The 15,303-nt window shown below is 36.8% G+C and overlaps 1 protein-coding gene across 1 annotated transcript; it reads left to right on the forward strand.

Annotated features, from left to right (window-relative positions):
- Positions 1 to 6,843: 6,843 nt before the first annotated feature.
- Positions 6,844 to 15,239, forward strand: LOC124167703 (neuralized-like protein 4). Its single transcript, XM_046545699.1, has 5 exons — positions 6,844 to 7,276; positions 9,430 to 9,538; positions 10,360 to 10,533; positions 14,557 to 14,647; positions 14,978 to 15,239. Exons 1-5 carry the CDS (start codon positions 6,889 to 6,891, stop codon positions 15,140 to 15,142), a joined length of 927 nt encoding a protein of 308 aa, XP_046401655.1. The 5' UTR covers positions 6,844 to 6,888; the 3' UTR covers positions 15,143 to 15,239.
- Positions 15,240 to 15,303: the final 64 nt, after the last annotated feature.

Below are 15,303 nucleotides of genomic sequence, written 5' to 3' on the forward strand. Positions count from 1 at the left end.
CATTCTTCTCAACGCGGAGGTGTTCTTTCCACTCTGATACATTGTGCGAGAGCAATTTCCGACACTGAGAGTCTTCCTGCGGAATTGAACCATCTCAAGAATACCTTCTGCCAGAATGGGTACGGAGAGCAGCAGATCTCTTTGGCCTTCAGAAACTCCTCCGAAACTACAAAGAGCTTGCTTATGATGGAGGATTAACCAAAACTCTCAGCCAGGGCCTTTTTACCCTATGTTTCTACAATATCGGGCAAAATTTCAAGGGTTTTGAGGAGTTACAGCATTAATACCATCCATCGACCTTTGTCTAGTTTAAGACAGCGCCTCGTTTGTGTAAAAGATCCGATTGGCCTAATGACTCCTGAAGTTTATAAAATCCCTTGTGAGTGTGGTAATGTCTACGTGGGGGAGACTGGGCGAACAATATCTACTGGTCTCAAAGTACATCAAAGGCATTTCCGACTTGGTCAACCGGAAAAATCAGCCATAGTCGAGCATAGCCTGGATGAGGACCATAAAATACGGTGGGATGACACCAGAGTATTATGGCGATCAAATCAATTTTGGTATCGTTTAACTAAAGAGGCTACAGAGATAAGAGTGGAAAATAAAAATGTCAACGGAGACACCGGATATTCAATCAGCAGCTCTTGGAATAGAACTCTCAAAAGAATTATGATTGCCAGAGCTAAGTCGGCGCTGGTCCTCGGTCCTCCACGACAACAATCGAGACTCGACCAATCCCTCTCCTCCTAATGCTGAGCTTCAATGGTCACTTCAAATATTCATTCAGTAGCTGTGACAATGGGTAACCAGTTGGAACCCGAAATGTCGGCACTCTTACATAATCTTACCCGTGCGGAATCCCGAGAAAAGTTTAAATATTCTGTTCTCTACGAAAGTGTAAAATCTTACATCACCAGAAACACTATTCCCAAGTACCAAATTAATTTTTAAAATTTTCTCAACTCTATTGCACTCTTAACCTTTTCATTAGAATTCCCCTGGCATTTATGCACTCCAAATGCATATTATATATTCAGTTCTTGAAGAATGATATACAATCTTTCAGTACTCTCAAAAAGTACATAGTGCTTTCTGATTTTCTGTTTTTCAAGCAATCTGACCTTGCATTAAAAAAAGAACTGTATACAGAGGAGGATAAGATGAACTAAGCTTTGAATCAATGAGAAAATAAATGTCTATTTTTTCAGGATAGATGACGGTATAAATGGAGTGCTGTTAACTCATAGACCCCTCAAAAGGAATGAGTTATTTGAAGTACGCCTTGACAAGAAAGGAACAAAATTTAATTCTTGCCTGGGAATTGGTGTAACAACGTACACTCCAGAATCATTTACCATACCTGATCACATGTATAATTTAAAGTAAGTACCAATCAATGAGTAGTTTATTGCTGGTATACGCTATAGTACTTAACCTGACTAAATTTATCTCAGGTTTCTCCATGGGTAAGAAAATCTAAAGTGACCTTAGATTCTGTGCTAGGAATTAACAATATTTTTAAGTAAAATTTTAATTATTTACGGGTGATTTAACATATTCTCCGCCAATAGAATGAATAAACTTTTCTCAGATTTCCGAACGGGTAAGAAAATCTAAAGTGACCTTAGATTTTCTTACCCGTTCGGAAATCTGAGAAAAGTTTATTCATTCTATTGGCGGAGAATATGTTAAATCACCTGTAAATAATGAAAATTTTACTTAAAAATATCGTTTATTCCTAGTATGGAATGTATTTTTAAAATATGATATTTCAGTATTTTGCCTATGTTTCTATTAATCCCTGATTCCGTATGGTGGTGTAACGTAGGGGCGTGGAGTTGGCATGGAAGTGTTGCACCACAGTGAAATGTTCGTTCTGGGTACAGGCCTCCTGTGAAGCTGAAGAGCTGTATGGCTGTGGATTAGTCTGTGTAGTTCTTTGTTATTGTTTTGGGAGCGAGAGAGAGCAATGAGGTCAATCGGAGCTGGTATGGATATGGATTCTACCCTGGAGAGACAGTCTGCGATGATGTTGTCCAGTCCGAAGATATGCCTCACATCCGTGGTGAATTGTGAGATAAATTCCAAGTGATTAACTTGTCTTGGTGAGCAAGTGTTGTTACTCCTTTTTCTAGGGCCAAAGGCATAAGACAGGGCTTTATGATTGGTTAAGATGGCGAAATGGTGGGCTTCTACCATTGGTCGAAAGTGCGTCACTGCTTGGTAGGAAGCGTAGAGTTCACGGGCGTAAGTGCTCCACTTCTGCTGGGAAGGAATCAGCTTGCAAGAGAAGAAACCGAATGGTTGCCAAGAGTTCCCAGAAAATTGCTGTAGGACGGTGCCGATTTAGGTTTGGCTAGCATCAACGACGAGAGCCAGAGGTGCTGAGTTGATTGGATGCGACAGGGTTGTAGCCTGGGAGAGTCCAGCTTTAGAGGCATCGAAACTCTGCTGAAGTTCCGGTGTCCAGCAAATTGGAGTGGATTTTTTGATATCAGGACCTTGAAGCAGTGCATTGAGAGGGGCTTGTGTAGATGCCGTGTGTGGTATGTGCTGGCGATAGAAATTCAGCATACCGAGGAATCTCCGAAGGTTCTTAATGGTCTTCGGTGGAGGGAAGTCATTGATAGCAGCTACCTTGTCAGGTAATGGTGTGCATCCATCAGCGCTCATGTGAAAGCCCAGAAGTGTGACCTTGGAAGATCCTAGAACACACTTAGCTGAGTTGATGATGACACCGTAGTCAGTAAGGCGCTGGAATAAGATCTGTAGGTGTTGATGATGCTCTTCCTGCGAACGGGAAAATACTAATATATCATTAATTTATGGAAAACAAAAATTCAGGCCTTTGAGAGCTTCGTCAATGAAGCACTGCCATGTTTGGGTGGCATTACGAAGTACAAATGGCATAACTAGGAGTTCAAAAAGGCCGAAGGGTGTAATTATGGCTGTCTTTTCTATGTCTTTGGGAGCCATAGGAATTTGAGTGAAGGCCTTGGCATTGTCAAAAATACTGAAGATGGTGCATCACTGAAGAGCGTGGGAGAAATCCTTCAGATGGCAGACGGGGTAGCGGTCCGGTATTGTACGTGTGTTGAGGGCCCTGTAGTCACCACAAGGTCGCCAACTAGGTACTATCCTTCTTGCGAACCATGTGAAGTGGTGAGTTGTAAGAGCTGTGCGAGCGACGAACAGTGCCTTCGCATACTAATAGCTCAAATTCTGCCTGTGCATCTCGAGGTCGATCCGGGGCTAGACAGCAGACACGGTAGTAGATCGGTGGTCCAGGTTGTAGGTGTGTGTGGTGCTTAGTATGATAGTGGATCTCCTGAGGAGTCCCTGGTGGCCAGGTGATACCATGAAACTCGGCCAGGAGGTCGTGGTAGGATGAAGAGCCCGACAGAGCGTGCACTCTATCTTGGGAAGATCGACCCCTATTACCCAATGTAGAATGGCCAGTGATTGTGTTGATGAGCTGAGTGGTGGCCATGTTAGGAATGAGTTGAAAGTGAGTTAGTAATGTTATGGCTACTAATAATTAGAAGACTCTGACCCAAAAGTAACTAATGAAGAACAACTTTTGATGGAACCGAAATAAACACATGTATGCATACACAAAGAGACAACGACTGGTTACAACAGGAAACTAAAGGAGTTGCTAGCAGTAAGCATATATGCCACAGGTGACAGCATCACCAAGTTGCACTCATGCGCACTAGGTGGCGCCATGGCACAATGGTGAGGGTTATTTTAACTTCAATAAGGAAATCTGCTCCGATGATTGGCTTGGTAACATTGGCAACAGTGAATCGCCAAAGGAAGTCACGAGGGAGGCCAAAAACTGAACCTTCTCATGGCAATTGATTAAGAGCATGATTTTCTGGTACAAATGAATTTACCTCAAACATTTTAAATGCACCATATTTAGTCCTAACTTTTCATAAATCTTACAAAAACAATAAAAAATTCTTTAATTCTCAAGTTGGTACTATGGTGGGCCTTAAGTGAGAACTGTGAACAGCTATCTACTTCTTTCATATATTTTTTTATTCATTGCAATATTTTCTTTAAGGTCAGGGAATTGGATGATGTATCATAATAATGTCTACACAAATGGAGCTGAAAGCACAAAAAATTATGGAAGAAATTTCAATGAATTGAAGGTAAGTAAAACACCTTTATGGCAATATTTCAAGTTAATGTAGGTTATGGTATCATAATAAAACACTGCTATAATGGTATACATTAATGACAACCTGTGTGTATTTGTCTTCAACAGACTCACAGACAGTATCTGAGTTTAAATGACTCATTGAGTATGGGCAAACTGAGGAAAATAATGACAGAAAACATTTTGCTCTCAGTAATTATGTAACTAACCCAATTCAGCTCACACCGGCTGAATTAAAAATTTCAGAACAGATCTTTTTTGAACCTTTTTTGGCTGGCCTTAAAAAAAATATTTCCACCAATAAAAATCTTGCTTCCCAATTAGGTGGGAGATCGAGTTGGTGTGATGGTGAATAAACTGGGAACACTACACTTTTATGTCAACGGTGAAGATCAGGGCCCAGCCGCATCCAATTTGCCAAGCACGGTTCATGGAGTTTTTGAGCTGTACTATAATGCAATCAAAGGAACCATTGTAGACCCATCATAGTCACAGAAGTGAGGAATTTCCATTTCAAGATAAGGTGATGCATTTTTAATGGTACATGAAATAATATAGGCATGAATAAATTAGTAAGTGAATGGAATTTGTGGCTCATTTATTATTTTTGTGATATGACTTTTTCACTGTTCATGACTGTTACAGAAACCTTAATTTATAATTCCTGGGCAAAGTCCCAGATGGCACTAAAAGGTTTAAGTAGAGATTACTTCTTCTTTGCCATTGCTTTACACAGATAAATAATGGTAAAAGATGGCAGATCTATGTAGTGGCGCCGACTCCATGGGGCCTGAGGGGGCCCGACCCCCCTCAAAAATTTGTTGCGGGTGTGAGGAAAAAATGTGTGTTGAAGATTTTCCCCGGAGTGTCCAGATATCGAGACGCGAATTATCAGTGTTCTAATGTTGATTTTATGACTCTTCTAAAATGCTTAAATAACTTCAAACTCACTACTTATAAAATTTCCGCGGCAAGATCCCCGGTTTGGGCCCCCCCAATATTTTTTGCAAGTCGGCGTCCCTGGACCTATGTATTAACATGTAACCCCTATGTACATTTAAATGGTAAAAATCGGATAGGTGCCGGGTAAAACCTCCAGTTACGACATCAGAGCCATTTGTCGAGCTGAAGTTGAAACATTTCTTCCATGTAAGGAAATAACCACTTGCTGAAAGAGGAGTAAATACAAAAACAAAAAAACAACATTCATAAGGATATGAATTCTTGTTGAGGGGAATTACTGAAATTTATGAAAGGTGTATTTGAAGAATAATTGCCGATTTGATTTCTTTTAGTGTAAAAAAAAGTTTGACTTAGAAACAAATTTATTCCGTTGAACTCTGGGTTACATTTTCCAAAGCAAATGCCTTTTGGCATTATTACGAGGAAACAAAGCCACTTAAATGAGAATCAAATATTTTATGTGCTTTGCCAATTTTTTTTCACCACCAATTGTGCAAACAAACAAAATCAATGTAAATAAATACATCTAAAATTTAACAGAGCTTTTGGGAAACTAAAGTACAGCTATGAAGGTAGTTAAAAAGTGGTGCCTCACCATTATGTCACTACAAAAAGTGATACAACTCTCTGGTCAATTTTTTCACTAAATTAAATTTTATTAATTTCAATATTTAATCAGGTAAATTAGTTTAGTTTTCTTTCATGCCCCAGGAATAGCTAGAAATTATAACTGCCACGTTCATTACTTTGGCACTTGCAGTTGCCTTCATGTTCATTGCATTCTCCAATATCATCCATTTATTTTTCCACTTGTAGTCAATGTAACTGTTCACTGTTCGCACATTGCAATTAAGGATCCATTGTAGCCAACCTCATAGTGAGTTTTGATGTAACAACTTTCATGTCATTTTAGTAAAAATGATATTTTTATTATAATTTGTATCATTCTTTTATAAGACAAAGCCAGGTAATTTTTAAGAATTTATTTGCGTTAACAACCTCAGCCTTTCATCTATAACGTGTATGTAATGTGAAACATTGAGAAATTAAATCAAAAGTAATTTCATAAATGTACCACATGTAATAAATGTAATGTATGTAAATAATGGGTGAGGAAAGAGTATTGAGGAAAAGGGTAAATTTTCCCCAAGTTACTCAAATAATTTACATAAAAATTATCTTTTCTGCTGGCTGGGTTGTACCAGAAAAAAAAAGATACCCATCAGGGTCAATCAACATCAAATGAATGAGCAAATAAAATAAACCTTTTCAGTGTTAAACAATAAACCTCTCATGCAATAAAATATTTAATTTAGAATGCACAGGTAAATGATAACCTAGCCTCATAAATTCCTCTTGAGAGAAATTATGTAATCATTTGATAAATTCACCAATACTGCTAGAAAAAATTTCCTCATGAAATTAAGCCAGCATAGAGAATTTCCAATCTCTCAAAATAAAATTAGGGGTGCAAATTCAGTTCTCTTCCAGCCAAATGATGAAATGAGGAAGCCAGAGCAAATCTTACTCATTTCCATAGCAGTTATCTTACATCAAAGGCCTGAACTTTGCCTAAAAAAGGAATAGCTTCACCAAGTCTCCTTGATCTTTAGCTTCTAAAAATGCCAGCTCATACCCACCAGTTCCATTCTAAATTATGACCAGTCACATAAATAAATACAAAGATAGATAGCTTCTAAAATCATGCTTGCCCTTTCTGAACTCCCTCCTTCCAATGCTTTCCTCCACCAATGGGGTACTTCTGCCAGAGAGATAAAGCATTTGAGAAGACCTTATGTGAAATCGTGAGGTCATTTTTAAGAAGTAAAGCATCAGGAAAAGACAGAGACACTCTCGCCAGCATGAATATTTTGTATATAGTATTATCCTTTCTGTTAATCGTCGCCGTGCACGCAATAGCAGAAGATGCTTCTGATTCGACTTGCGAAGCCAGAGCATCTTCCACCCAGACGCTCAATCTTTTCATCAACAGTAAGAAGGATGAGGCAGGGGAGTGGTTCACCACATTCCATGCTTCCAAAACAGATCCAAGAATGACCAACATAAAATTGAATATGACGCAGACTGTATATCAGTGCAGCAATGGCCAAGCTGTTCACATCAAAGGAGTGATCCGAGGTAAGGTACACATAAATGTTTAGTAATCATTCTTCTCTGATAGCTTTTTGAAATCTCTCCATTAAACCAACAAAAATCTATAAAAGACTCGTAATCCTGTAACCCATAAGATGTTGTGAACCATTGTTCATTAGTTTTGAGAAGAATAGAATTCGTATTGGTATTAGTAAACAAACACTATCAATGAAACTCAAATAATGTAATTTTTAGAATATATCAAAGTATGTAATGATGGAACATCATTGGCTGTTAAATAAAAATTTTAGTTTTATATAACATTCTACCTTTTAGGAGGCAAATTTTTACAGAATGTTATGAATGTTTTCATTCAATTGTAGAAATAGAAATTTTATTCACCTGCTTGGTGTTACATGATGTAGACATAGGCTTTGTCATATTATATCTACTCCTTAATACATATATAGAGATTCAATGTTCAAATTCCGTAGGATTTGAAATTTTCACGTTGGCAAATACAAACATGCCAAAATTGAAACATAAGATACAATAGTATACAATTTATAAGTAGGTTTTATGAATGATAATATTTGCAAGTTTTTACTAATTTACAATTTTCCAACATTTTACAAATTACAATTCCTTTTCGGTTTTTAGAAAAAAAGAGAATGCATCAACAGTATAAAAAAATTCACTGAGTAATAAGGTTTTTACTTTCCTTTTAAATTGCCCAAGGGATGTGATATTCCTGATACTCTGGGGTAGGATGTTGTACAATTTTTTTCCATTATGGTACGGACCATCACTGCATAGTTTTGTATTTCTAGTTAAGACATGTAGTTTATCACTAGATCTAGTTTTATAGCTATGGTACTCGTTGTTTTTAACAAAAAAAAATATGTTTCTTTTTATAAATACCAGTATGTTAAGGATGTATAAAGAGGATAAAGTCAATATTTTTTGATTTTTAAAGTGAATTCTGCATGATTCTCTGTAAGGTAATCGCAACATGGTTCGCAAAAGTTTTTCTGAAACATAAAGATCTCAGCTGTGGTTACTATTCCCGCAGAAAATAATTCCGTAAGAAATAAGGGACTAGAAATTAGCAAAATACAAGCATTTTAGAATATTTAGAGAGGTACTGGCCCTCAGGTATCTAATTTGGAATACAACACAGGATAACTTTGATTTTAGCCCTTCAATATGTGGACTCCATTTCATGGATTTGTCAACAACTACACCAAGAAAACTTACATAATTTTTTCAAAAATCTTTGAGAAGCCTGAGAGAAGACTAATAGGTCTGTAATTGTCAGGATCATTTTTTTCCCCTTTTTTAAAAAGTGGATATACTATACTCGTTTTAAGCTGTTGGGGAAAATTACCCTTTGATATAGATAGGTTTCCTAGGTAGGTAAGTACAGAAATTATAAAAGGAATAGAAAACTTAATTATCTTGTCTGGAATGCCATCACAGCCAGAGGATAATTTATTTTGGAAAGACATTCCAATTTGCAGGATTTCCTGAGGGGTGACAGGATGGAGAAAAGGAGAATTACATGGTTTGAAATTGGTAGATTTGTTAAGATAGGCTGTAGTTTTGTGAGTATTGTTAAAAGACTGTAGGATTTTTTCAAGTATTTCAATGAAGTGGTTGTTAAAAATATTGGATACTTAACAAGGGTTAGTTTCCAAGCCACTAGAGTCAATTAAAGAGATATTGTTATGCTGGTATTCTGACTTTTTTGCTTTCCCTATTCATAATTGACCATGTTGTTTTCATTTTGTTGGTAGAATTTTCCAATATCTTATTATTGTACGATAATTTGGAGAACTGAACCCTTTTCCTGACGTATTTGGCAAAGAGTTAGTATTGTGTTTTATTTTCACAATTATTGCACCACTTGTGTTTAGAGTATAACTCTCTTTTAACTCTGCTCAGGTGAATTATTTCAGAAGTTAGCCAACTATCCTTTTTTGACCTACAATTATTTATTCGACATAATTTCTTCGGGAAAGTAGTCTCAAAAATATACTGATATTTACTTAGGAAAGCCTCAATTTTTGTTTCGAACGAATCTGCATGGTAGATCTCCTCCCAGTTTTCATTTTGCAGCAAAAAACCACATAGATGATATTTTTCATCGTTATAACACCGCTTATGCATCCAAAAATTGAGGAGGCACTTTATTTTAGGCGATACAGCAAATGGAACAGCCCAGTCCTTTGACAGACTGACCTTCCACCCGAAGTGTGGAATTAACGCTGCTATCAGTGATGATGGGAGATCCGTACAAAAAATAAGGTGAGATTGGCATGGATAAAAATTATTACAATCAGACTAAATAAGTTTTCCTAAATTTCTGAAATACCACGTTGCACAGATCCCATTTAACATGAATTTTCTCATTGAAGATATATCTCACTCATTTAGAATGGAATGTGATTGAAATGCAATGATATGAGGGGGACTTCTCTTATATTTCCTGGTACCCTCAGTATTATTCTATGTAACTTCTCTAAGTGCCAATGAAATAATTATAGTCTATATTTTTTAAATCTCATTCGGCCTTGCTAATAGGATATTCAAATGCAGTCAAAATTCTGTGTAACTACTTCTCCAATAATGAAGGGTGAATCCTCAAACATGAAATTACCAATAATTTTATTCAGTGCTTGGAGAAATCCTGTTTGTGAATGTGAAATGAAGAATGCAGTCAAGTGGGAGTCTAGCTCTGGTAATCTGGATTCATTTACTGCTCCAGTTCCTGATCTTCCTTTTGAGTGCCTGCAGTTTCATTTGTGCATGATGTTAATTTCTTTGGTTTGAGTGATGGTGTCATTTCTTCCTCGACCTTTTTGTGTTTGCTCAGTTGCTTTTGAACTTGTAACACCATTCCAGGAATCACTGTACTTCACTGTCATTCTGTTATAAATTTCTATTGGTAACCCATTTTCTCACTCAATTTAGGAGTTACAAAATGTTGCATTATCACGGAGCATGTGGATAGCGTAGCAGCCACCTTGTTATGGTTATTGCAGTCTTCCCCAGATTTGCAGCATCACAGCATACATCGTATGAACCAAGCTTCAAATCAATGAGAAAATAAATTTTATTTTTTTCAGGGTAGATGAAGCTCTAAATGGAGTGCTGTTAACTCACAGACCCCTCAAAAGGAATGAGTTGTTTGAAGTACGCCTTGACAAGAAAGGAACAAAATTTAATTATTGCCTGGGAATTGGCGTAACAACGTACACTCCAGAATCATTTACCATACCTGATCACATGTATAATTTAAAGTAAGTAGCATTAATTAAGTAGTTTATTAATGGTATACGCTATGTGTAATAGAAAGTACTTAACCTGGATGAACTTATCTTTGGTTTCTGCACGGGCAAGAAAATCTAGAGCTATTTTAGATTTTCTTACCCGTTCAATACTTTCCATTTTATCGACAATAACTTCCCTTCCCTACACTCGGTATTGTGATCCGACAATCCCTAGTTGTGATCCATTGTTTGAAGAATGGATCCCACACGGAAAATAGATATCTATAGATATCTATATATTGTCTATTTTCATCTATGAATAGATATATATCTAATAGATGCCTATTAGACAGGTGCACCTAGTGCCACCTGCTGGCCACCACGGGAACTACCAGACGGCAGCTCGACAGCTGCTACAGATATATCTCTCTCTGCTGGACATCTATTAGATGCACAGGTGACGAGCGGAAGTTTTGGATGCATCTCCGAAAGTGTCTTTTAAAACTTGATTCATGAGCTATGGAAGTGATTTAACATTTGATTAAGGGACAAATTTTTTGGTTCCTTACTCGAGCGATGGCAAAAAATTTTGCGACGTGTCGAACGATGCCTGGCGACAGTGGCGAAGCCAGGAATTTCGTTCGGAGGGGTGGGCTCCAAAACCAGGGGGGAAATTTTTTGAAAAACTGGGCACTAAGTAATGGTTTTTAAACTAATTTCAACACTTTTCATAATTGAAAAAACTTAATTTGTTAAAGAAACATTTTGTAAATTCCTGATTTCTCAATTTTTTGTTTTCCTTTTATGAAGGACAATAATTGTGTTTTTATATTTTGGGGGGAGGGAGGCATCCGGACCCCCATACCCCCTGGCTACGCCACTGCCTGGCGACTATGCCAACTATATCTGCATATTGTCTATTTTCATCAATGTATAGATGTATATGTAATAGATGTCTATTAGACATCTATTAGATGTGCATTTGACGAGGGGTGGTTTTGGATGCATCTCCGAAAGTGTCTTTTAAAAAGTGATTCATGAGCTAAGGAAGTGATTTAACATTTGATTAAGGGACAATTATTTTGGTCCCTTACTTGAGCGATGGCAGACTTAATAAATTATGCCACGCGTCGAACGATGCCAACTGCATGACGTCAGCAATCATCCGTTCCCCGTAGCTGCCGTATCCTTTGCTGCCGTTCCTCCTATTAGAATTAAGGTGATTAGTACTAATAACCATGATTATTATAATTACATAAGATTGTTCCTCCCCTAACTGACAAGGGGAGACCACGTACCTTGCTCCGCCTTTTTCAATGCCGTATTTGTTATGGCATTCGGAGTGGCGAACACATCTCTGAACTGATAGTGGTTCCATTGAATGGGCTTTAGTTTGGCTGTAATTAATTAATTTCCGAGCGGTATTTTTAACAAGCGTTATATAGTCCCAAAATAGTGCCCCTTCATCAACAGGGTCAGTTGTTCTAGTGGTGAGCGTGTCCGGCTATCACAATGGGGGCTGGGGTTTCGATACTATTTCATGGCAGTATATTTTGTAGTTTTCATTTTGATCATACGGCGACAAGTTTTTCACTAATGTTAATTGCAGCAGGCATTGGCATGAGAAATTTTTTTTAAAGATATAGATAAAATAAGTATAAAACATATAGATAAGTAGTTATCTAATAGACATCTACCATATATATCTTTTAGACATTCTCCTGTTTTGACAATAATATATCTAATTGATATCTACGATAGATGTCTATTACATAACTATTTATCTATCTGTAGGTATCTATTAGATATCTAATAGATTTTTATTTTCAGAGTGGGATGGTACACCTGGGGGTGAAAACTTGGTGATTATTTAACCATCGTCAGACGTTAGGATTATCTCTTTCTTTTGGGAATGGGCAGTGTCCAACAGTGGCACTAGATTTTTCCTCTTCATTTCGGCATTGAAACTTTTAAGCCACTCTTCCATGATTGAAGCCGTGTTCCATGCTTTTTTATTATGTCTCCATTTGACCGGTAGCTTCTCAATTTCAACGTTTTTGAAGCATTGTGGTCGAGCTGATTTCCCGATGACAAGAGGCTTTAGGAGCTCCCCTGCCATATTCCCACGAATATGAAAATGGTCAAACGCTCCTTTGAGTGCTTCCCTCCTACAGAATAAAGAATAAGTGTAAATATAACATCATTGTTTGAATTTTTACCCTAATTTCTAGAAATAGAACTCGGAAATGCATACAAACCCTTGCAGTTTTCTCCTTCAATATTCATGTATGTATGTAATTGTTTGTAAATTTTATACTTGACTTTAGCCTTGCAGATGTGTGTACTGCCAATGGTGAAATAAATTTATTTCGTCAATCAAAAAACAAAAAAAATAATGTTTTAGATGGCAGAGCCCTAAAATACATTTCGGTTTCATCCCCATTGTAGATATCAAATTGTTGATAGCCTTTAATTTTTACTTGAACCATACATTTCCACTCTATGGTTTCCATGTCAACGTCATTTGACTCACCAACAACACTGCTCCAAACAACATTGTGTCTTGCTTTGAAGCTCTCTAGCCATCCATTGGAGGCCTTAACATCCAATTTTCCTAAAGAAACTGCAAATTCCTTGGCCTTTTCTTGGACTATTGGACCTGACAATGGAATATTCCTCGATCTTGCTCGCGCAAGCCATTCCCAAACTAGGTAATTCGTTTATTTCTTCATATTCGCAGAGAGGTGTTTTCCTCTTTGAATGTAAACTAAGGCCTAAAATAATCGACGGAAACAACAATTATTTTATGGTGTGCCGTTTTGCAAACTATTGTGGCATGGGAAAAGAAGAAATATGTTTTTTGGAACCTACCTCTTTCAAAGTCTTTCTTAATTTTGTCCTTCTTCTTAATTGCTTGGTAAACTTGAGTCTTTCCACTCTTAAACTTCTCTTGTATCTGCTTCACAGAGAGCTTTTCTCGTTCAAAGCACTCGATCAAGTCCAGTTTATTTTTCAGCGTTAATATGTTTCGTGGCATGGCGGAAATCAATCCGCAGTTCCCTTTATTCTTAGCGTTCTGCGTTGTATTCTTACCCTGTCAGCAGCACGTAGGAGAATGATTCCTTCTTATTCGGTTGTGAGCAAGGATGCACAAAATGCTTGTGTATGCAGAGAGAGGGTTCTACGAGTTGGTTTGTACACGTTGTACGAATAAAATGGACAAATATTGTCTATTTTATTGGTACAATCTATTCTTCGTATTTCTACAAAAGGCGAACCTTTCATTTGTTACACATTAATAATTTTCTTAACCTGTTTGAAAATAACAATTTGCAAGTTTGTAAAAATAAAATTGTAGAAATATAATACATATAAGGGAAAGGAATTAGAATACCTTGGGATAGTCAGAATCAAATGACACTGTGATTAAAAAATAAGGTTTGCAATTTATCTCTAAGCTACACAGTGATAAAATTTGAGAACGGTGGGCAGAGTTAAGAAGCTAATAAAATGCAAAGATTGGATAAAATTCAGGCGGCAGCTGTGATGAGCAGACGCTGCCTATCGGTGGTGCCCGACACAATTGTTTAAAAAAATTTTTTTTCAAGAGATTCCCATTTCTTATTTGCTTACTGGAATTTCTGAAACTTATTTTTATTTATGTAATAATATTTATTTAAGTAAACTGGGACTAGGCACGGTAATAACTTTTACCGAGTCACCCGCAATGCACGGTTCGAATCCCGGTCAAGGGGAATGATTTTTCCTCTGTGGATTTTCTGCACAATTCGTAAAAATAATTTTCTTTCAAGTTCAAGAATCTTTTCTTGGCAAATGGTTAAGACCATGATTTTCTGGTACAAATGAATTTACCTCACAGAATTTAAATGCTCATAATACCATATTTAGTCATAACTTTTCGAAAATCTTACAAAAACATTAAAAAATTCTTTAATTCTCAAGTTGGTACTATGGTGGGCCTTAAGTGAGAACTGTGAACAGCTATCTACTTCTTTCATTTATTGTTTTATTCATTGCAATATTTTCTTTAAGGTCGGGGAATTGGATGATGTATCATAATCATGTCTACACAAATGGAGCTGAAAGCACAAAAAATTATGGAAGAAATTTCAATGAATTGAAGGTAAGTGAAACACCTTTATGGCAATATTTTAACTTAATATAGGTTATGCTATCATAATAAAACACTTCTACTTGTATACATTAATGACAACCTGTGTGTATTTGTCTTTAACAGACTCACAGACAGTATCTGAGTTTAAATGACTCATTGAGTATGGGCAAACTGAGGAAAATAATGACAGAAAACATTTTGCTCTCAGTAATTATGTAACTAACCCAATTCAGCTCACACCGGCAAAATTAAAAATTTCAGAACAGATCTTTTTTGAGTCTTTTTTGGCTCGCGTTAAAAAAAATATTTCCACCAATAAAAATCTTGCTTCCCAATTAGGTGGGAGATCGAGTTGGTGTGATGGTGAATAAACTGGGAACACTACACTTTTATGTCAACGGTGAAGATCAGGGCCCAGCCGCATCCAATTTGCCAAGCACAGTTCATGGAGTTTTTGAGCTGTACTATAATGCAATCAAAGGAACCATTGTAGACCCATCATAGTCACAGAAGAGAAGATTTTCCATTTCAAGATAAGATGATGCATTTTTAATGGTACATGAAATAATTTACACATGAATAAATTAGCAAGTGAATATAACTTGTGGCTCATTTATTATTTTTGTGATATGACTTTTTCACTGTTCATGACTGTCTACAGAAAC

This window comes from Ischnura elegans, chromosome 11, assembly GCF_921293095.1.
Source record: "Ischnura elegans chromosome 11, ioIscEleg1.1, whole genome shotgun sequence".
In the NCBI taxonomy this organism is placed as follows: Eukaryota; Metazoa; Arthropoda; class Insecta; order Odonata; family Coenagrionidae; genus Ischnura; species Ischnura elegans.